This window comes from Atta cephalotes (genome assembly GCF_000143395.1).
Source record: "Atta cephalotes unplaced genomic scaffold scaffold00002, whole genome shotgun sequence".
Classification (NCBI taxonomy): domain Eukaryota; kingdom Metazoa; phylum Arthropoda; class Insecta; order Hymenoptera; family Formicidae; genus Atta; species Atta cephalotes.
The window spans coordinates 11,260,755-11,286,626 of NW_012130066.1; the positions used below are offsets into that span (position 1 = coordinate 11,260,755).

Genomic DNA, 25,872 nt, shown 5'->3' on the forward strand with positions numbered 1-25,872 from the left:
CCATCAAAATCAATAGAAATTTCGAAAACTTTTACTTTCGACATCAAAACGACATCTTTTCGAAAAATTATTTCTGTCTGGGTAGTGAAATTTAACTTGCGTCATCATTTTCAGTATCCAAAAATCTGTAAAAAAAATACCTTATATGAATAAAAGAAACATTTTTTGTAAATTAATATTATCTTTATTCACGATTTGTGAATGTCACCAAATCTATTTATCGACACTATGATTTTATCGACAGTGGTGAAAATGTGATATGTAGTTCACATCAATTTATAAAATTGATATTGGTGCCACTAGCGTACGATGACTTTCGCCTGTTACGCGAAAAAGGCTCCTCTCAAGTTTCTCTCTAGCACGGCCTCGGAATCAATTAGGGATTTGAAGAAGAAGAGCCATTCATAGTAATTCTCTCTCTGTGAAAAGTGTCTAGCAGGATATTAATAGGATATTAAAAAATCACGAAAATATGACTGATAATATCGAACAAACAAATGAAACAGAAAATCAAGATTTGAACGATTTATTGGATAGTAAGTGTATCTAATGTTTAAAAAATCAATCTAACTTTACGGAAATCTATGTCGCAAATTCAGTTCTACGGTCATTAAAAAAAGAAATTATTCACACTTGCACAATAAATTGTTTCGTAATTTTAAATACATATCTTTGACGTTAAGGAAGTATAGTAGTAGTTAATATCATTATATTTGTTTTATAAACTATACATGCTTGTTAAACTGTTTCATATATATATATATATATATAAAATATACATTAAATTTTGTTGTTTGTCTTAGGTGCTTTACAAGATTTTGATAAAGTATCCTTATCAAATGTCGAAAAGAGCAATGACATAAATACAGATTCGCAGAAGCAAACAGATAAACATGAAATGTCTGAAGAAAGATGGACAAAGGATTTTCTCAAACAAACAGCTGATCAGTTTGAAAAAAATTTACAAAATTTATTGCAAAATGGTAAGATAATTAAAAATATATTAAAAAAATGCTAAACAAATATTTATAGGATAATAATTTATTATTAGAAGATAGCGAACTGGAAGCTGCTTTACAGAAGCTTGGACAAATGTCAGCCAGTAATGCAGTGGATGAAAAAAATATGAATGCAGATTTTCAGTCGGCTGTTTCACAAGTTTTAAAGGATTTAACTGCAAATTCTGAAAATTTACAGGTATTTAATCTTTATATGGATGATTAAAAAATATTGGATTAGTGAAATATCTCAAAAACAAGACATTTGGGAAATTTCAAATACAAGTTGTAGGATTTCAACAAAAGTATGAAATAGCGATATTAGCATTGGTAATGACCCATTAACTTTTAATACAGAGGAGCTCTCAAAGTTAACTTTTAAATTTTTTTTGGAAACTTTATTCAATCTTATTAGTTATGAAGATCTTAAAACACTATGATGAAACTCCTTTTGATTGAAGTTGAGACTTTTTGAAATATAAGTTAATAAATTTCAGATATTATCAGATATTTAACTGACAAATTTTAGGTATGGACAGCTAAAAACCTGAATATTGTTCAGGACCATACTTTGACAATTTGGAAATTGTTCCTTTTTTTTAATTTTTACAAAAATTATAATTTTTGTAAGTTTTATATCATGTTTCAGTGTGCCATCTGATTCCAAGAGCATAATGGATTACTTCACTTTTAAGTCATTAATGTTTAGAGAATTAATTTACTCTTGTAAAGTCTCAAAAAGTATTCGTATTTTTAATGCTCCTTGATCACAAAGTATAAAACATCAGTTCTTTTCATAATATATCTCAGCAATCTCTGTTTCTTAGGGCTTATTTAGCTCCAACATAACGAACTATAGATATTTGAAGTTAAACTCGCAATATAGAGATATAATCTGAGATAACTAGCCAGAGATCAATCAGATTTGATGTTATGGCACAGGCTAACTCTTGCATTGATCATTACTACTTTCAATGATGAATGTCAGAAATTTATTTTGATTTCTTCTACTTTTTCCTTTTCTTTGTATAGTAGATTCAGAGGAAATGCCAAAGATACATAGTATATTTTCGAGAAATGGAAAAGTTACTATTTCCTTACTTTTTATAATAATTTTTATAATAATTTGATAATGATGTTGCAATTTTTTATGACTAATAATAATTAACTGAATGCTGAAATTACTCTAAGGTTGAAAAAGTTCATTTTGAAACAACTTACATTATTATGCGTTTACTTACTGAAAAAAGTAATTTGTAATGAGTGACATTATCTCATTACAAACAACGAGTAACATTACAAGTAATTCATTACAAGTGTATGACTTGACTAAGAGATAATGAATTACAAATGTCGAATTAATTTTTTTTAATATTACGTGACCGGCGTGACTTTCCAACCTTAATATAATTGTTACAGTTATAAAAAAAATTCGTCATTGTCAAATCGTATAACAGAATAATGATAAAGAAAGTAACGGTGTTACAAATAATTAGAGTTTTTTTTTTGGAATTTTGAGGTGGGAGGAGCCTATGCTGAAACATTCATCATTAAAAGTAGCAAAGATCAAAGTAAGAGATAAGAGAGAGAGAAATTCTCTTAGTTGGACACATGGAGAGTGCAACTTATACTTCATTTCAAGAAGGATTAGATGCAGTTTATATGTTACTCTTCTTAGAAGGATTAAGAGAGTGCAACTCGTCACACTACTGGGGGATGCGTTCCACTTAATGTTTGCAACACTTGCATATATCTCTGACATGCATGATTTCATCCTTGTTTAATATTTGACGATAACAAGAATGAAATGATACTTGCGAATGTATCAAGCATTGCGAACGTTTAAATGGAACACATTCTAGGACGGATTAAATGCAGGATGTGACTGATTTAATCCACTCGTTCGCAAAAACATTGGTATATATATTATGCAGTTTCATGTATGACTATAGATATGTAAGGCACTCCCAAAATGAAAATAAGAGATAATCTCTGATGGTCTTGACATATGACTGAATAACATCCAAAAGGTTTTGGCTATCGGTCGAATATCTTGAATAATGTTAATGCCAGCAATATATGTTTAATCAATTCATCTCAAAAAATACGAAAATACCAAGGAATCTCATTGTAATGTTTTGAAGAGATTATGACATTAGCTATAAGAATATTGAATAAAAGTGCATTTTCATTTAAAATTTTAAAGTTAATTTAAGAGTTCTATGGGTGCGTTTCACTTAACGTCTGCAACGCTTGCGAGCGTCATTTCATCTTCGTAATAATCGAATGTCGAACAAGGATGAAATGCATACGAGCGTTGCGGACATTAAGTGGAACGCACTCTATATCTTATGCTCAAGATCAAATAGAATATCGCAAAGTAATTCATTGTTATCCTACAACTTTTGCATGAAATTTTTTTTCTCGAATTATTTTTTAGATATTTCACAATTTTCTTTAGTCAACTTGTATAGTGTATGATGCTTTTATTTTAACCCTCCATTGGGTTATTAAATTAACTTTGAAGATATAATCGATTTTTTAATTATAAATTCTGATAGGTAAATTTAAATCTATAAAAAAATAAGTAAAATCCGATTTCTATGATAGTAAACATAAAGTTTTTATAAGATTGTTTCAGCTTTTCATATTGTCCAGAATAATATAAAAATTTGCACTAAACCTCAAAGATCTAGGTTGCTAACGAAAGGTGCGAAATTTCGCATGGCCGACGAAAAATTAAAATAAGATCATAAGTGATAAATTTAGTTACTTTAATAATTATGTTAATAGTTATTTTAATATGGTAGAATATTGGGTATTTTGTGTCCAATTCGATTGATTCCTGTTCATGCAAATTTTTCACGAAAAATCCGATTAATCTTTCATTCATTATTCTTAAAAAAAATTTGTAGTGGGGAACAACTATACGCAGTGTAAGGCGACCGCGACCGTCAGTTTTCTTGTAAATAGTATGTGATTCGATTCTACATCCCCAGAAATCAATTCTTTGCCCGTGATATATAGCCTGTTATTGGCAATTAGGCCTACCTACTGATGTTTACTTTGTTGATTCGTAACAGGCGAAGGATTGATTTTCAGGTTGTGCCTATGGAGACATTTGTTCAGAATGCCGAAAGCTACAACATATCAAAATTTCAATTCCGCCGAAACCTAATGTCTATAAGATTATGACGAAGTCCTTTGAAGTTCTTGTACTTTTTTTTTCAAAACTTTTTTGTATCTAAATTAAAAAGTTAGCTATTTTTATATGCCTTTATTATAAAAAGTTATACTTTTTTAAATCAAATGACATTTTTACTCAACTTATGATTTCTTTGCTAAGAAAATTCAATAAATTATATTACATTTAATTATTGTTTAAAACGAAATTCAGACATTATTCTAGAAACTTGTTCTAGAAACTTGAATGTATGTTCATGCATTTTTAAATATTTTTGAATCACTTTAAATAAATGGAAAAGACTCGAAATATCCAAATTCATATCGATAATGTATCGATTTGTGTATTATATCATATAAGGGTTAATAAAAAGTTATTTTTATAGCAATATATATTTTATAGCAATAATACTTGTCTATATTGATTTTTACAATTTAATATTTTTTAAATTTATAAAAGTAATCAATAAAAGTAAATAGATAATATTATTTTCTATTCTATCTTTCTGATAGGATCAAAATAAATAATACATTTTAGAATGAAACAGATGTAGCAACTATGCTCGGACAAACATCTTTTGATGGCGATACTGGTGATATATTACCATTTATGCAAGGAATGATGGAGCATCTTTTGTCAAAAGAGATTCTTTATCCGTCATTGAAAGAACTATCTGATAAATATCCAGCATGGTTAGAGGAACATAAAGCAACTTTAAATGCTTCTGATTTAGAAAGGTATACAAAACAGTCAGAACTGATGCAAAAGGTATGTTAATAAAGTAATGAACCAACCTATGATTTATATGGAAACTTTACACAATTAACATATTTATATTGTATATAAGGTGTGTATTGAATTAGAAAAAGAAAAAGAAGATGATACAGAAGATATTAAACAACATCGATTTGAATGTGTATTAAAACTTATGACGGAAATGCAAAATTATGGTCAAGCACCTGATGACCTTTTTGGCGAACAGTGTTTGCCTTTTCAATTTGATTTCGGAAGCAATCCCACTTTTCCATTCCCACCTGGAATAGATTCTCAGCAGGATTGTTGTATTAACTGAATATATATATATATATATATATATATATATATATATATATATATGAATATATAGCTATTTCAATATATTTCTGGGATATTATAATTTCGATTTTATTTATCTTTATTTCATAAACAGTTAAAGAAGAGTTATATTGTTTTCTACAACATTGTTAATATATGAACATGTATACAAAATATATTACAAAACCTATCCTTGTATAGTAATTCTCTTTGAATTTCAGAATGACCTCCTTTTGGCAAAAATAGTGCAATAAATATAAATTTTAATTATATCTTATAATATAATATTACATAATATATATATTAGAACTGTAAGAATTATTTACTAAGGGATGTAATATGAAAAAATTAAAAATTTTCTACTATAACTAGTTTTCTATCACTGCATGAATTTTAAAAAATTATAAAATTGGGCTGTGTAAAAACTTAGAAATACATATTTTCCTGTTCATATTATGATCTTATAAGTAATATTTGTTGTAGCCTTGTTCTTATATCCCTCTATATGTCATCAATGTAACAGAATTGACAAATTTCTTAACCTGATAGTAGTTAACTTCTTTCGTTTATAAAAATGTAAAAACGCGTCGAATAAGCCCAATTTATGTAAAAATGAATTTTTTTTAGTAAAACAAATGAAAATAAGAGTAACTTTCTATGATTTTAATAAATGTTATCCAGGAGATCGATTCAAATTTACTAAGTGTTAACATGACACAATGAAATTATCAATATTCTAGTAAGTTCGCTCATTTTTGTAATTTTCACCTTGTTTGAAGAAACAGAATTGATCCCTAGGACATGACCTTGAATAATGTTTCGACTATTGATCGGACACCTTGGATAATGGTAACGTCGACAGTACTGTAATTTTCAAGCCTCATAATTTTAAAAATACTTGATGAAAGTGAACTTTATTATATTTTGGAAAGTTCTTGACACTTCATCTATTAGATTCTGGAATAAAAAATAGCTAGGGCATATCATTTAATAAAATCGATACGATCTTGACATTGGCGACGCCATCCAAGAATAAACTGTGTGTGTGGAATAAGATCAGTATATAGATCTTTTTAAACTCTCTACAACTTTGTCTGAAATATTTTTCCAAATAATTTAAATAAATATAAATCAATATAAATCAAAATTTTCATAAATATAAATCAATACTTTTTGAAATATTAGTCATTCCAGAATTTTTAGACCTTACTGTATAATACATATAAATACATGGAATTATTTAAGCAAAGATCCAGCTTTGATCGTTATAGACCTTTATTTCTTATTAATTATATGTAAAATTGATTTTCCATTTTGTAAATAGAATCATATGATTTCTTTATATTGGCTGTATTCAGAATTATAACAAACCACAATATTATAGTTTAGATAAGAAGATATTTTATGCTCTTGTTACGTCGGGAAGACCACTATTCTTCTCTTTCACGCAAATGTTATCGTCGTACAGAGAATAAATATAACCTGTGGGAATTAATTTGAATGTTTCCTGTTTGACTAGAAGTATGAAATGTCAAACGAAAAAAAATTAATAATAGAAAACCATGCGATGATACTACGTAATAGAGTGACCGGGTATCTAAAGCCAGTTCTACCGATCGCAAGTTTGTTACGACAGCCAATCTAGAGCTTGCCTTTTGAAATCAACGCTTCATATTGGCTTTCGCAACGAACTTGCGATCGACTTGCAACTAATGTAGAACCGGCTTAATAAATAATAAGGGCGCATTCATTCCTTAATGGAAAAATCAGAAAACGGAAAAGCAGCTAATGAGAATTCGTGCTGATAGTAAAATAAGTAGTATAGAAAGCCGAAATGTCAACTACCAGCGGGACTTATCTGCTGCTTTTCTGCTTTTCTGTCAAGGTGTGTAACAGGTGAGATCGGCGATAAAACATTTTCAAAATTAACATAGGCCCGTTAAAGGCCATTACTTTTATTTTTTACTCCATGTATTGTAGATGATGCATAAAGCCGGTTCTACATTATGCGTGGTTTACAATGGCAGTATCAGTAACGGATGAAGTTGTAAGAGTAAGAAATTGATCAATCACAATCAATTATTCTTCTCACATTCGACTGTGATTGGTCAATTTATTCTTATAACCATCCACTATTGCTACTGCTATTATAGATCACGCATTAAGCTAGTCACACACACACTTTCCGTAACAGTAACCGTAACCGTGGCTTAGTTTCCGAGGGTTTAATCCGGATCACAACATAAGAACTAACCAACTATAATCAAGTTTTCCTGTTACAATCGAACGACAGGGTAATGCTCGACTGTAGTTGGTTGGTTCTTACATTCTGATTCGGATTAAATCTTCAGTGGAATCTAGGTCCGTAACAATCAAGCAACGCGATTAGTCCTTACTATTCCCTGAAAACTTTACTATTCCCTGTTCCTTTTATTGTGAGGAATTCCTTACTATACGGAAAGTGTGTGACTCTATATATATATATATATATTGATGATATCCATAGATAACATCATCTAAAAACAAATTCAATTATTTATCGCAGGTTATACAATCTTAGAAATTACAGAAACATATATGTAGATGCATATGTGTATAATAATCATTAAATGAATAAATATACATATTTTATAAATTAATGCAAATTGCTTTCACATCTAGAAGAAATATTTAAATATTTGTTAGATGTATGTATGTATACCATCATAATACCATCTGTCCGTCTTTACTGAAAAATAACAAAAATAAAGAATAAATATTAAAATTTTTCTTCTTGAAGTTGTATTTAAATAATAATAATATTTACAAATTAAGAAAATAACATGTATTAACAAATTTTCTTCCTCATTGTATATTTTTATGTTCAAAGTTTATTACTTCGAAATCCGAATATTCCAATATTAAATTGCGTTCTCAAACTTCACTCGAATGGTACAATAAATGTAGAAAGCCTTAAGCCATAAAGAATTGACCAATCATAGTTAAAAGTGAAGAAAATTAATCGAATATAATTAAGTTTATGATTAAGTTGATTTCTTACTACATATAATTTCTTACTATGCAATTAGATCCGGGCTTAATTGATTAATTTTTAACGATTTTAGGTTTACTATATTCATTATATTGTACTACACTTATACTACACCCGGGCTTTGTTCGTTTTCATAATGTGTAAGATTATATCGTAGTATAAATCTATTAAATTACTAAATAGTGATTTTTCTGACTTTTCCCAAATGAAAATAACAATGAAGACATCTTCTCCAAAAGATTTCTAATCGATTCATAAAACACATTAAATAAAATCGCTGTCTGTTAATTTGACATGATAAAATTTATTACAAGAAAAATACTATTTCCTAAATGTTTAAATGCTTTTCCCAAATTTCCCCAAACAATTCCCAAATTATATAGACATAAATAAATTAGCAATATTCAATTTATTTTATCTATCTTGTTAATAGTCATGTTGTGTCCACAGAACAGTTATTATTAAAGTAAAGAATTGTAAAGAAAATAAATAGAATTTATTTCATTATTATCTGATAAAATAAGCTGTATTATGAACAATGTAAAAATATCATAGAGTATAATAGGGAATAATAAAGATGATTCCATTATGTATCATTTCATTCTTATGTATAAATTAATGATTTATTAGAAAAGGATTATAAAGGATATTATAGAAAAGGATGCATGCGTACGTGCGTGCGTGCGTGTATGTATGTGTGTGTTCCCTGAAATTCGTCCGCTACTTCTTGAAGTGATTCAGGGCCCAAAAAGATAGAAAAAAGCTACAAATAGGTCTGGAAATAGGTTGAAATATGTTTTGAGTTATAGTCTTTTATTAAAAAATTGTTTAACTTCGGATTATTTTGGCATTACCCAGGATGCAGTGGAGGTATAGTCCGTTTAGCATTCCTCTTTTTTATAAATTTTATTATCTTTTAAGTCTTATCTATCTTAGAAATGACTGTAATTTCTTGATCTACATTTACATCATAGTTTTGTACTATGATTTAAATAGTTTTTCTTTTTCCTTCTGGGTCCCAAATCATTTCAAGAAATTGTGCTGACGAATTTCCAGACACCCTATACACACACACACACACACACACACACACGCGCGCGCGTACACAGGGCTAGGCAAAATGTATTATAAAATATTTGAAATATAAAATATATGGATCAATTTAAAAAGTATCCGCGTTTTTTATCACTAGATGATGTTGATGGTCATATATCGGGCAACACTAATCCGATTGTGTCAAACGAACGCGGGTCTGAAAGATGACATTTTAGGTTACATTTTTTGTAAACAAAATTTAGTAATTCATCAATCGTGTCAAAAGTTATATTGGTTTGAAAATGAGTGAAATTTCTGATGAAATACGCTATGTGATGCTTTTTTACTACAAAAAAAGGCAAAAACGCAGCACAAACATGCAGAAAAATTTGTGAAGTTTACGGCGCGGATGCTGTAAATGAAGGGACGCAGGAGTGGTTTGTTCGATTTCGTTCTGGAAATTTTGATGTCAAAGATTAACCTCGCTCTGATCGTCCAGTCACTGAAAAAGTCGATGAAATTTTGTAACTGGTCGAGCAAGACCGGCATGTGAGCTGTCAGGAGATAGCCAATGCACTAAGAATCAACCATGTGACAGTTTGGAATCATTTGAAAAAGGCTGGCTACGCAAAGAAACGCAAAAAACGATGTTTGAGTGCCACATGAATTAACGCAAAGAAATTTGATTGATCGAATTTCCATCAGCAAAACACTACTAAACGTAACGAAATCGAATCCATTTCTGAAGCAAATCATCACGGGCGATGAAAAATAGGTAAAATACAAGAATATCATTCGTAAAAGATCATGGGGTAAGCGTGGCGAACCACCACAAACAACTTCAAAGTCTGGATTGACGGCAAATAAGGTGATGCTGTGTGTATGGTGGGATTGGAAGGGAGTCGTCCATCATGAGGTGTTACCACATGACCTAACAATTAATTCAGAGCTCTACTGTTCACAACTGGATAGATTACAGGAAGCGATTAAGGAAAAACGATCAGAATTGACAAACAGAAAAGGTGTTGTCTTCCATCATGACAACGCCAGACCACACACATCTTTGATGACGCGCCAAAAATTGAGGGAGCATGGTTGAGAAGTTTTGATGCATCCACCGTATAGCCCGGACCTTGTGACTACCATTTGTTTCGATCTCTGCAGAACTCTCTTGATGGAAAAACATTGCCCGACAAAAGAGCTGCCGACAAAAGAGCAAATCACTTGAAAAAGTTTTTCGTCGATAAACCACAGAAGTTCTACACGGATGGAATTATGAAATTACCTGAAAAATGGCAAAAGATTATAGATAATAATGGCCAATATATACTTGATTAAAATTGATTTTCAATAAAGAAAAATTTCATTCAAAAATTGAATAAAAAACCGTGGATACTTTTTAAATAACCCAATATGTATATATATATAATTGGCTATCTTAGTATTTTGTATTTCAAACATATTTTATTCAGCTCTGTATGTGCGTGCGTATGTGCGTGCGTGATGATATATCATTATGTATTAAACAGAATATTTCTTTTTTAAATTTTAATTTCAATTTTAAAAATTTTCATTAATCATGTCGAAAATTGAATGAATCTACATTGTACCTGTAAATCTAATTCTAAAACTTCTGGTCACTTTTTTCCCCAAGAATAAAATGAACAATAGTATTATTTTAAATGCTTCAGAAGAATTGAGAAAATATAGAATCACTTGCATTTTTTATCTAAAGATTATATTTACTTTCAAACTCGTCAAAGACTAAAACATAATGCAATATCTAATGTAAATATATGTAATATATAGATAGTTAATACTGAGATGAAGTGATGCAAATGACTGAGCAACATTCACGATCTGTAATAAATATCATTGACCATGAGCTGCATTTACAATGTGAACATAAGTACAATTGAGCTGCTTTTACAATTTAAAACAAATATGTAACATACAAATATACAATATTCAGGATCTGAAACAAGTATAACTGAGCTGCTTTTACAATTTGAAACAAATATAACTGAGTTACATTTACAATCTCAAATCAGTAATAAGTCAAATGAAACTTCAAATTATTTTATATATACAGAAACAATGCATTACAAAATAATCAAAGTCATATCGAAAATAATAATACAGATAATTGTCCCAGTACACCAAAACCTCAAGAAATATACTTGGATCTATTACAAGATTACACTATTTAACAAGAGCATAGAAAATATATAAGAAAACTATAATGTTAATAAAGGAAAGAAATGAAGAGACAAATAATACAATAGATTATAAAATACGCTTAAAGAATGCGAAAAAGTTATTAAATACACAATTTTGTAAAAAATTCAATATATTTAATTCCAATACAAAATTATTTTTTATTATGCAATTACAAAATATAAAGTTATGTTTCAAAATTTTAAATTATTATTAATGAATTAAAATCCTCATTGGAATTAATATGTCCAGAACGAAGTTTCCAATATTTAAGCAATATATTTTTTTAATCAAAAGTAGATAATAGCGTAAATTTGTAATATCTTTTTCAATTATCATTGTAAAAATTATATATTAGAAAAACAAAATTGTATAAAAAAATTATATATTAGAATTGTATTTTTTAAACTGTAACTATTTTATTCGATTTTTAATTAATATTATTTAAAACTGTTTCTTTATTATTCCTATTGTAGGGAAGAAAATTCACGCTTGATAAAAAAGTTTTAGAAATTTCATTGTTTAAATAATCTGGATCATGTTATAAATTATTATCAGTTATTTATTTTACCAATTACTATAACTACTATTAAATGTTTATTACAAAAGATTTCTTTACAACTAAGAATTAACAAATTTGTTTTTGAACATTTTCGACAGCGTATTGCATAAATGAATGATGAACGAGATAAATTATGTGTATTAATGTGGGATGAGATGTCTTCAGAAACCAATTTGTAATATGACTAATTATGACTTAAATGAAAATAACCAATTAAACAAAATAGTTGGCTTTGAAGATTGGGGGCATAGACATCATTAATAGCCGATCATGTATTAGTTATGTTGGCGATCTTGCTGCGTGCAGGAATTTGTGGTGGCACGGCCATGCGATCACCATCCAAGCGTTTCCCGCGGTATAATTGCTTCGAGGGTATTTGGTCGAGAAAAATGAGATTTTCCTTGCTTTCTAAACTTTATTTAAACAGACCTCAAATGGAGTTGTTTTACAGTAAGGTGTTTTACAGTAAGGAGGAAAGATAAAAAGATTGGAAAGGATTTTAACAGTGCGGTAGCGCGATAAAAACTTCAACACGAGACGAGACACGTACTGTCGATGAGACAATTAGAGCGGTCATGATGATTTGAGTATTGCTGATCGATTACGCGCGACGCATGCATCGCTTAACAATCGGCATCTCGTGAATTGATCGATTCTTTATCGGGTAATGTGACTAGACGCTGTAAACGACATGAGTATGAACAATTTATGATAAAAGGAATTATGAATGGAAAATGCCATTGTCTTACAACTTCTGTAAAAGTCGAACAAAATCTGCGCAGTTATTAAGATGTATCAAAGAAATTATAAAAGAGTTGACTTAAGCTGGTTTAATAATTGTCGCAACTGTATGTGACCAAGGAGGATCAAATATGAAAGTCATTAAAAATCTTATCGAGGATTCTAAAAAAAAATGTATACAAATAGGTCAAGAATATCGTGAGTATTCTATTTTTATAATAATTAATTATTATTAATATAATTATATATTTTCTAATATACAGGGTGCGTCACCTAAATCCGGACAAATTTAAATTTACATTTTCTGCTCAATTTACATATTGTGCTTCCGCCAGAAGTTGTTGGTGTCTGTGAGAAAACCTGATGCTTCTAGTAAACAGTTATATTCTCAAAATGGCTGCGATGTTGAAACCAAGTGTAATCGAAAAGCTGCGATCATCAAAGCCTTTCGCACTGGACGCTCAACGGAAATAATTTGGTTCTTTGGATACCCGAAATCAATCATTTATGAGGTTGTGGCAAAATATGCGGCTTTAGAATAGTCCAACGGAAGTTTCAGTATGCCAGCAAGGAAGAGTCATTCGAAAGAATGTATCATGAGGATACCCCCGCAATTATTGAAAATTAGCATCGATTGTTGCTGTAAGCGAACAATGCATCGAATTGCCGAGGAGGACCTTCGATACAAATCGTACACATTAAAGATATGACAAATGCTCTTGAGGCTGCCAAGATAAGCCGAGTTACTCATTTCGGCTCCCATTCTGGCCTCCCAACAGCCCAGATTTAAATCCCTTGGACTACTATACAGTTAAAGTTAAAAGGGTCACAAACAAATTTCAACATCCCAATGTAACATCATTAAGGACCGCTATTGAGGTAGTATTGAGGTAGGCATTCGTCGGCATAGCATAGCGCTACATTGCAGCGTGCGAACACTTCAGAAAATAGAGGCTGTTATTCAAGTTAATAGGGGATATATCGAATAATTGTATTCTACAGGGATCCCCCAAGTGTCATGTAAAAGGATTTTTTGTAATATTTAATTTTAAAAACATTTTGTTTAAAGAAATTGTTCGATTTTGATGACTTTGTATATTAGAAAATATTATATATTAGAAAATATAATTAATATTAAAAAAATAATATATAATATATTAGAAAATATAATAAATAATGCATAAAATAATTTTTAATTTTTTTAAGGAGATATTATTGAACTTTTTGGACAAAATATTGTTTATCATCCCCATCTATCATCCCATTTATCATCCACTGCATCTTTTAAAAGAAATTCATAATAATTTATTATTTAAAAATTTGGAATTTAATGTCAATAATTCAGAAACAAATGAACGACAATTTGCATCATGGGAGATCTTTAAACTGGCATATAAAATGGATATTAACAAACACATTAAATCTTCAACATTAACTGATGCCAAAAATATAAACAAAAAGAAGGCTAATGAAAATTTTTCCTTGTAAGTCGTATCAGAAAGAGATTTATTGAAATCGATTAAATTAACTGATGAACATGTAATTAGATCAAAAATAAAAAAGATGAAAGTTAAATGTGCTACTGAAGTTTTTAATGCTAGATTATCAGCATGTATTGAATACAAGAGCAAAATCGAAGGTAATTTGATAAGTGATGATTACTATTTTCTTCTAATTTATTGAATTATATTATTTTTATATTATTTATTGCATTATATAATTTATATATTTTATTTAACTTTGCAGGAGGATTTGTTGATTCACAGATTGGTCCACTTCAAATACCAAACAAGGCAGGATATGACACAACAGTGTATTAGATTTTTTAAACAAACTTTTTGATTCTGTAAACGCACATACTTTGCATCCAGAAAGTCCTTTACGAATTGCGGTACCAGAAAATAGCAAACATCATAATTTTTGATTGTATGCTATTAGATTATTATCCAATGCGATATGTAGATCCAAAAATTAAACAACCAGTTAAGTGCATACCATTATTAAAAAATTGAATCTTTACGTGAGTTTCAAAACATATGGAATAATGCAGACATGAAGTTTTTAAAGACAAGAAATATTAATTAAGATTCAGTAGAAAACTTATTTAGTATGATTCGTAGTCACGTAGAAATATTAATCCTACATGTAGCCAATTCTATGAATCGTACAAAACACTATTAATCAAAACACTATTAATCTAACTTCGAAACACTCTATGGGTACTAACTGCTAAAGTAAAAATAATGGTGATTTATTATTTACATTAAAGAATTTTGTGAAAGATGTTTCTCATGTATTAATACTAGAACAAACAGTGGAAGAAGATTCTGTAGAATCATTTCAAATTCCGCATAAAATAATAATGCATAGTTTCGTATAAAAATAGTCAAGTATATAATATAAGTTGCTGGCTGAATTGCAAAAAAGATATTGTCTTTGAAAGAATTTAAAAATTGTTGTAAACAGAGTCTCTTAACAACAGATACAACACGTGAAGAGGGAATTATTCCCTATTAGGGGATATTAGTCCATAGAAAATATGTACAAGAGAAATCTTCGTTATCTGAACTTAACTCTCTTTAAATGAAAAATTAAATTTAGATTTTTTTCAATGTCACATACATAAGAAAGAATTTAAATGCACTGTAATACAAACAAAACTGTTTTTATATTTATTTTGTAAAACAATTAATAAAGCTTTATTTGATCGTGATACTCGACATATAGCTAGAAATTTTATTTTTAAGCAAGCTATTGAACATTATAAAAAAATGATATGTGAAAAAATATAAATTTTTAAACTTTTTAAAATAATTATTATATTTTTAAAATGACTATTATATTTTAAAAAATGACTATTATATTTGTATTTCTAAAAATATAATTTAATATTTATTATAATTATATGTATTATTGTTATAAATTAATAAAAAAAAATATGATTTAATTAAACTAATAAAATTATTATTTTTAGATTTATAACTTCATAGTTACTTTTTCAAGCAAGAAGTTTAATTGAAAAAGAACAGGCTTGCATGCACAATAGAAGGAATAAGAAATTCAATAGAAATAACGACTTTAATCTATCAAAAATTGGATATATATAGATAGATTGAAATCATTATTCCTAATTCCTTATTCCTTCTATTATGTCTGCATCCTTATTTTCTATTAGAGGTCAGCCCTATTGAATATTAATTCATTTATGTACATTCGCCGCGTATATATTCGTGGCGTTCAAAACACTATTCCAAAGTAAAATATGGGAGTTGTTATCTATTTTCTTATATAATCTGTGATTTTACACGTCTACCGATAGTTGTCAGTATCGTTACGCAATTTTTTCACTGTATAAAATGTCTGCATAACGAAACTGACAATTATCGGTAGGTGTGTAAAACAGTTACAGAATACAAGTCCAGAGGCGCGATTCCGTAACTGTTTTTAAAAATGTGAAAAATCTACAATACCGATAATTGTCGGTAGGCGTATAAAGACGGTTACGGGATCTGGAATAGAAATAGTTGTAATTTGATAACTGTAGATAGCGTTATTCGAATATGTGATGTTAGCTGCCACAAATCGTAATTTATATTATTTATATAAATATTAGGACGGTTCTATATTAGTTGCAAGTTGATCACAAGTTTGTTGCGACAGCCAATATGAGCGTTGATTTCAAAGTGTAAGCTTCAGATTGGCTGTTGCAATAAACTTGCGATCGGCTTGCAACTAATATAGAACCGGCTTTATAAATTTCGAAGGATCGTTCACGGACGTGTTTTCCTTTACATACTTTTCTTTTTTCAACGGATTTACTTAATAATTGCATTGATTGGAGATGCGATCATTCTCTAACTGAAGAAAAAGTTGTAATTTATATCAACATTTAAGGTATTGTATTAAATTTACAAATAAAATTCTAATTTTTTAAATACATTGAAATAAAATAATATTTTAAAGTAAATATAATAAGTTTGTTCCGGTTTGATACAACAAAAATTTGAAATCATTTAAGTTAAATAATTAGAATAAAAAGATTATGCGTTTCACGGGTTTCTCCGTATCCAGATCACTATTATGTTCATTCTTGGAATGCCAACGTTTCGTGAACTTTGCAGTCCACTTCATCAAGGCGAGGAGCAGCCTGATCCTCTGCGCCGTTCCTTTTATATTACACTACTTGTTGGAGTGGTGGAGGGAAAGAAGAGAATTGTGGGTGGGGAGAGAGAGGGGGAGGTAGGAGAAATTGATCAGTCTTCAATAACAGAGAGAATAGTTTTCCATATTTTATTTATGTTGTAGCCATTATCTCTATTTAGATTGTTGGAGTGTTTTTGTATCTCTACGGCTTCTCTATACTTTCTTGGAAATCATGATATAATGTTGGATATTGTGGTCGTTTTGTCAAACAGTATTTGATATCCTGTTTCAATTTTGTGTTCTAATAAATGCTGATTGCGTGTTTTAACATGACATCACGTTGGTGTTCTTTAATCCATAGATTAATCATTCTCCCGGTTTCTCCAATATATATTCAATATATATAGTAGGAACTAGGTATTTTGTATACTCCTGCGGAGCAGAGTGAAAGTCTTTGTTCTTTAGGATTTTTTAAGATTTGTCTTTTTGTTGTGGTGGTTTAAAGATAGTTCGGATATTGTATTTGTTTAATATCCTAAGCCAATCCGATCTGTTGTTTCTTTGACATATGGGAGAATGGATAGAATTCTTTCGTTTCGGTTATGTGTCAGAGACCGTTGTTTTGTTTGCATGTTCATTGATTATTTTGATTATGTCTTTTTTATCGTGTTCGTTTTTCTGTAAGGCTAGTTTTAAGTAGTTGAGTTCTATCTAGATGTTCTTTGTTAGAGATAATGAAAGATCTATGTACAAGTGAATTGATTGCAGACTGTTTTTGTGCTAGGTGGTGGTGCGACTCGGCATGTAGGTATCTATCTGTGTGTGTTAGTTTTCTGTATACTTGATGGTCTAGTACCGTCTTTCTTAGAGACAAGAATATCTAGGAAAGGGAGTTTTCCATTTTTCTCTATAATGAAGTGGATATTGATGATATTTGGATATTGATTGTTGAGGAAAATAAGGAATTTACGGAGTTCGGCTCTGTCGTATCTCCATATCATGAATATGTCTACCATTTACAATGGAAACAAACTTCTAGTTTTTTGAGTGTTTTTCTGAGACTTTTTTTTCTAAAATGCTCCATGAAGATGTTGGCGATTACAAAAGAAATAGGAGAGCCCATTGCCGCTCCTGAAGTTTGTTCATAAAATTGATTGTTATAGGAAAAGTAAGTGATGGTTAAGCAATGTTCTATTAGCGGGATGAGATCGGAGGGGACTTCATGTGAAGCCTTTATTATGTTTAATGTGTCTTTTATTGGGACTTGTGTGAAAAGGATTCTACGTTAAAACTTACAAACAGGTCTGTAGAACATAGTGGGACATGTGGAATTTTTTGGATCTTTTGTATAAAGTCTGTTAGTTATGTGTGATTCGGATTTTCCAGTGAGGAGTTGTAGTGTTTGTGCTCGGAACAGGTTATTGAAGATCAGATTGACCAATTTCCTCCACTCTCTCCCCCACAATTCTCTTCTTTCGCCCCATCACTCCAACAAGTAGTGTAATATAAAAGGAACAGTCCGGAGGAACAGCTTAGTATCAGGCTGTTCCTCGTTCTGATGAAATGGACTGCAAGATTCACGAAACGTTGGCATTCCAAGAATCTGGACGCGGAGAAAACGCAAAATATTTATATAGAAAGTACTCGTGGAAGTTTCAAAAATCTTAATTAAAATAAAAGACACATGAAACAGAGCATATTCGGTATCAATGTTCCTTCAAGTAGAAGGTCAAGTAGAAGTTCCTTCAAGTGTTCAGAGTAAATTTTAATTTATTTTGATTATTCGGAAAATATAATAGACAAAGCTAAAAATATTTTTTAACTATTAAAAATTATTGATATACATGAAATAAAAATACGAACTATTTTTAATTGAAAAAAACTAATGTACATAACTTATTTACCTATTCAATGTTAGTTTGAATATGAATAACTCAGCAAGAAAGCCAAAATTGAAAAAGTTGTTGACTCTTACAACTTTTGCTACGTATGTATGTATGGAATAACAAGAAGAGCAAGAAATACAGAGAATATAACATTTATAAAATCGACAATGGAGGTGATTGATAAAAGAGTGAATTGCACGAAGAGAATTCCAATTAAGAGGATCTGTAATTATATATTTTTTTAGGGTGTTATAAAATGGATGTCAATAAAATGAATGTTTAATGATATGTTCTCAGCAAACAAGAATGGATTGAAATTTTTTTCTATCTAAATGCTATCTAATTTCTATCTAAATTCTATTTTAAATAGCGAATACTTTTTTGGATTTAATTGGATTCAATTGGATGCAATCCGATTGAAAAACAGCATTTTCTATTCAAAATTTTGAACAATATTCATAACATGTGTGTTTTGCAGAAAAAGCTAATATTATTTTTAGATTGAAAGGCATAGAGATATGCTCCATGCAATTCCTACAAATGAATAAAAATTCAGGATTAAAAAGCATTCATTTTAGCATTCGTGAATCAATATTTCTGAAAATCTGAATCATTTCAATCCATTCTCGTTTGCTGGGATATTAATTATATGATAATGTAATATTATATCATAATATCATACCTTAGCACAAACACAACTTCAATTTCAACTTGCATTGGGTTCGAAGACAGTGGAGCAAAAGTTGAACTCAGTGCAAGTTTTTTGCACCAGTTTTATTGAAACATTAAACACTAAAGGCTTGTTCGCGTCGCATGCTCCAAATTAACCCAGAGAACACTTGGATCACTGATAAAGTGGCGGTTGGAGCAGTTACATTCATGTGTTCCAATGTTCAGGATTTAGGACAAGTGAGCATGTCACCTAACCCAATCCGTGAGATCACACGAATGGATCGAACATATGTCTCGTTTCGTTTCAAGTATTTTGTGTTACCTCGATTATTTGTTTTTATACAAACTAATGCGTTTTTAATAAATATAAAAGTTATATTATATTTTTATATTATATTATTGTCTTAATATTATTTTATTTTATTTTTTTAATTTTGCTTATTTTATTTATTTTATTTTATTTTATTAATATTATATTATATTGTTATATTATATTTTTATATTTATATCAAAAACGTATTTATTAAATGCGTTTTTATACAAAATGAATCTGAAATGAAAATTTTTTTTTCGATATAGTACGTTTTTAATCATTACGCATGCGTGCGTAACATGCCCTAATCGTACCACCTTCTGAGATGAGGCAAATGAAGCATGCTCTTAATTGATCCATGGAGTATGCTCTAATGCGACACGAACATCTAGTCATCATATTGATTTCGATAACGTATTGAGCATGTTGGAGTGTGCGAACCTTTTCACAGTGGAACAATACAACTACACTCAATGCGCACTAGTGTTGCATCAGTTTTCTCAGTGGAAAACACTATAAGATTCTTAACCATTGGGAAATCTTTTTGCAGCATGGAATTTGCAATAAGAATATCGGCTTGTACTTTATCTCGTATCATAACAGTTAGAATCATCTATGAAGTACTAAAAGATGAATATTTAAAGGTAATTATTAAAATTATAATTTTTATTTCCTTGTATCAATATGTTATGAATATTTAAAATAATATTTATACATAATAACTAATATACATAATATTTTAGACTTCAAATACCGAAGAAAAATGGAATCATGTTGCTGAATTATTTGAGACAATGGAATGTATCAAATTGCGATGCAATGGATAGCAAGCGCTTGCTTTTGATTGTTTAATCTTGAATTTGATCTCTATAATTTAAATATTGTGATCTTAAATTATTGATCTTCTTGCAATTTTTATTGTTATTGGTTTTTGGTGATCTCTGTATACTGATGGCACATTATTTGTAGAGCTCTTTCTCTTTTTATACGATTATGATAATCCATAGATTTTACATTGTATAAACATGATATTGTTGACATGTATACAATAACAACAAAATTCAAATATTATCTCTATCCATGTTTTCTTGAAAGTTGATAATTATATTTTTTAATGCAGAAATTTATACTTTTATTATTTTGATTTACATTTTATAATTTTAATTTTATTACAAGAGCCCATCAATTTAATTCTGTCAGTTTAATTTATTTATTCTTGCTTATCAAAGGTTAGGAGAACTTCGTTCATTCAATCATAGATTACGAAGTATCTAATAATATTTACGTTTCTCAATCAGTATCTACATTGTCTAACATTGACTAGCTATTAGGTGTACAACTTTGCTTCCGCCGTTTTCCTATAGATGGCTTTAGCGGTAAGTGGTGATCGAAATAAATAGATCATAGACGTCATACAATAAACTTGGGCATCTGTCAACGTAAGAATATATGAAACCCCCCATAGAAACGTTAATCGATTTGTGTCTGCATCATAAAGTTATTTTCGATTGAAAATGTCAGTTTACGAGCCAAATTCTCATCATTTGCGGGAGGTTTTAATTTTTTGCTTCAATATGAAGAAATCTGCGGCTGAGACTCATCGAATGCTCTCAAATACTTACGGTGAGGCCGTTATTAGTGAAAGAACGTGTCGTGAGTGGTTTCAACGCTTCAAGAACGGTGATTTTGACGTTCAAGGTCATGCTCTGTGGGACCAGCTCGGCATAGTGTATTATGAACTGTTAAAACCGACTGAAACAATCACAGACGATCGATATCGAACGCAATTGATTTGAGCCGAGCATTAAAAGACAAACGGCCGCAATACAACGAGAGACACGATAAAGTGATTTTGCAGCATGACAATGCTCGATCCCATATTGCGAAAATAGTCAAGACATACTTGGAAACGTTGAAATGGGAAGTCCTACCCCACCCGCCGTATTCTCCAGACGTTGCTCCCTCTGACTATCACTTGTTTCGATCAATGGCACACGGCCTGGCTGACCAGCACTTCCGGTCTTATGAAGAAGTAAAAAATTGGATCGATTCGTGGATAGATGTTTTTTCGACGCGGGACTCGTACGCTACCCGAAAGATGGGAGAAAGTAGTGGTCAGCGATGGACTTTGAATCATAAATGTATAACCAGTTTTTTACAATAAAGCCTCGAATTTCGAAAAAAAAACGGCGGAAGCAAAGTTGTACACCTAATATTAAATAATGTTGGCGAGGAATTGAATCAAAATGAAGTAGATAATTCAAAAAATGGGGGATGTATTTTTTTATAGGCTTCTGTTCGAGACTTCTGTTCGAACAGAGAGAAACCTAAGAGAGGACAAGACGGCCCAAAACCTGTAACCACAAAATGCTTGTGACATTGCGAGTTAATTGCGGCGCTCGAGTCAGTTCTTTTTTCCGATTTTCTTCTCTCTCTCTCTCTCTTTCTCTCCTTCTCCCCTGCCTTCCCCCTCTCTTTCTCTTTCTCATGTCATGGTCTGCGTGCGAATCTTTAGCCTTTAGATCGTAAGATAAATTTCGCCTGATAGATTTTAATTAGCGCTCGTAAGATTAATAATCATTGTATGTTCACTGTGAGATCGACATCGGTCGATATTGCTCGTGTAATTGCCCGCATCGTCAGATAAACGTTTATGTTGTAGATTTTTAAGTCTTTTGTATTCTAACCTAGTAATACGATACTGATATCATACGCACGCAATCACTACTCTTTCGATGTACGTTCCAAATTTCATTTGAATTTATATTAAATTCGCCTTATGGCTTGTGAGTCAGAAACAATGAGTAACATTTCTTTATGAACTTAGCGATTTTCCACCAATTCCTTTGCCATTAGTTAGCCATCGCCGGCGCCCAGACTAAGGCACTATAAACGTGAGTATTCGTATATCCGCTATTTTTACTCCTTCCCCCACTTCTTGCTGTATGTCAATTTGAAGAAAAGGATTGAAATTTCTCATCTGCGAAGAAGTGTAGATCAAGTGATGTTTATTCACAAGTCACATATTTATTTTACAGCAATACAGCAAGTTGTCGACGAATATTATTCGCAGGAAATTTAAATAATCGAATACCTTTTTCTGATCTATTGAGTTTACCGCAATGCAACAAGGTATTTTATAAATTTTTTTTGCCTTCGTTAATATATAATATTTCAGTTTTTTATCCTTTTTTTCGTCTCTTAGTATTATATTAAAGTCTCTTGGTAAAATTTCGAAGTGCGAAAATACATACATACTTCCATGTTTGCAATAGCTTAAAAGCTATAACAACCTTCTCAGTTCAGCGGCGGAGTGAGAACAGAGCAAGGGAGAATATCATCAAAGAGAATATCACTGCAATCTCAATGATGCAATTTATAATTTATAAAACATGGAAACAAATGAATATCAATATAAGATCGACTTTACAAATTTATTATTTATAAAATAAGAACATATCCATTTTCTCTAAATTAAATTATATAGCGAATTCAACAATTCCGTATCATTTTGCATATTAAGTCCATTTTTTGTTTTTTTATATGAATCGAAATTAATCTTTTATTTAACCCTTGTTCTTTGTCTAAAATTTTTCATTCCAATCAAAATCATGATTGTGCTCAATTCTATGTTCTGTTATTACAAAGTGTTGTATGGTGTTCTGGTGCTATTTATGTGATTCCAATGTTCTTTTATATGTGTCTTCAATAACCGTTTCGTTGGCTCACATAGGAAGCATTATAATTTTGACAATTAATTTTGTATACCACATTAAAATGTAATAGTGACGACAATTAATCTTTTTGTGCTTTTATGAATGTATTAAATTTATTAATTTCTACGTAAGTCAAACGAACCACTCTGTTATTTTTGAAGAATCTCTCTTGAATTTCTCTGCTATTGAAGACACGTAGGGTACAATAAAGTATGTAATTATATTATATTAAATATTAAATTTTTATCTATTTTTTTTCGTTGTATATTCTTGTTAAATTGTTCGAATTTGGTGTGTAGTCTTTTTCTAATGCTTTCAAAAATCAGTTTTAAAGAGTAATCCTGCTGCAAATTCCTGGGAAATTTTCCTATGGGTTTGTCTAACCATGTACTCGTGGTAAATTCAACTGGTCCCCGTGGAAGCAGGTTCCTATCTTGCTGTAAATTCCCATGGGTTTTTTCATGGATTCCTATAGAGGACTATAAGATTCTGGCTGTGTTCCAAAATTTACTGAAAATCTATAGTTTTCGTTATATGCACTATAGATTTGCATGTGTATGAATGCCATTTCCGAAATCAGTTTTGTTCAAAAATTTCTCCTTGTCTAAAATTTGAACGTTTTCCCTATCGAAGTCATATGAAAATTCAATATGATGTTCAGTAATTACAGAGTTAGTGTCAGTGTTTCAATTATATATGTCTGCGATGTTCAAATATTCTGCTGGAAAGTTTCCTGCATGTTTATTCCATATAAGATGCATCGCAATCTTTACAACAAATCTTATAGACTACATTTTTATTTTTATCAAATTTTGAGAGAGCGTCCTTTTGTACTTTTATGAATCTATTTAATTTGTTATCGCTGAAAAACGCTAATTTTATGTTGGTATCTTTACAAATCAACGAAAATTTCTCTGACGTAGAATCAATATATGGTAACAAAAAACCAAGATACACGATCACTAACCGTATCATTGTTTGGGACATTATTACTAAAAAATTTTTTTGTTAAACCAATATTTTAGACAACTATTGATCGTGTCAAAAACAAATTCTGCCGGATAGTCATTATTTAGTAGTAATGTACAAATAATGTAATATTGCTAGTGAAATTTTGAATCTGAGAGTAACACAGCTCTGTCTAACATATCCACCTTTTGTTTAACATATAACACCTTTTTTATGAGAAATATGTGAATAGTTCAAGTATCGTCCTGAAAATGTTGGTTTTGTGACTCACAAAACCAACATTGTTGGTCAATCTAACTCTAATGTTATTGTTATTAATAATGGTTACATCTAAGAAATTAATACTATTGCTTCCTATTTCCAAGGTGCAATTGCAATCTCGGATGAAACGAATTAAAAGTTATCAAAATAAGATCAATCATATCAGATGGGACAGCCATCGATATCATCAACATATCTAACATTGCTATTGCTTTAGTCTTTAAGTTTTGCATGACTAAATCTGCTATGAGATAAGGGCGATCCCATTGATGTGCCAAGTTTTGTTTGGATATCTACCTATTAAAAGTAAAAAATACGTCGAGTTAAGTACTAATTCTAATGCTATAAAAAATTCTTTTTCCGGAATAGTCGTTGATTTTTTTTATATAATTTCATCTATTAGCCACTCTCAATCGCCAAATCTAATGGAATGTTAGTAAACAGAGAGATGACGTCAAGAGAAATTAAAGAATAATTAGTTTTCAATCGCCTACCTCTTAACTTCTGCGCAAGAAAACTGTTTTATTGAAAGGTTTAGAGGATTTTTTAGAAATAATGTTGTGTAAAAATGAAGCCAAAGAATATAGAGAATAATTGAGAATATTATGATGTTAAAGGGACAATTAGGTTTATGCATTTTTGAAAGTGCATATGCACGAGATAAGTTATCTTCGCTACATGATATTTTTTTGTATGTACTATTTGAAATGTAATTTTTATTTTTCCAATGTGATAATAGTTCATGGACTTTTTTTGTGAGAATATTGATAGGGTTTTTTATGACTTTTTTTGATCCGGATCATCAAGTATTTCTTTGATTTTCGAAATGTAAGTATATTTTTGTTTAAAGCCACAGTGATACTTCCCTTGTCTGCCTTTGTGAAAATAATGGGGGGGGGGGGAATGGGAAAATCTGGATTATTAGTGCAAAATTGTTTTGTGTATCGTACTAGTTGAGTTAATCGTTTACTGATTATATTATTTTGAACAAAGGATGATAAATAATTTTTCAATATATAGGTGTGGTACAACAAATTCCTAATATTTAAAATATTATTAGGTTTAATTTT

The 25,872-nt window shown here is 30.1% G+C and overlaps 1 protein-coding gene across 1 annotated transcript; it reads left to right on the plus strand.

The window, feature by feature from the left end:
- Positions 1 to 472: 472 nt before the first annotated feature.
- Positions 473 to 5,254, plus strand: LOC105622113 (peroxisomal biogenesis factor 19). Its single transcript, XM_012203548.1, has 5 exons — positions 473 to 536; positions 804 to 983; positions 1,052 to 1,197; positions 4,720 to 4,950; positions 5,030 to 5,254. Exons 1-5 carry the CDS (start codon positions 473 to 475, stop codon positions 5,252 to 5,254), a joined length of 846 nt encoding a protein of 281 aa, XP_012058938.1.
- Positions 5,255 to 25,872: the final 20,618 nt, after the last annotated feature.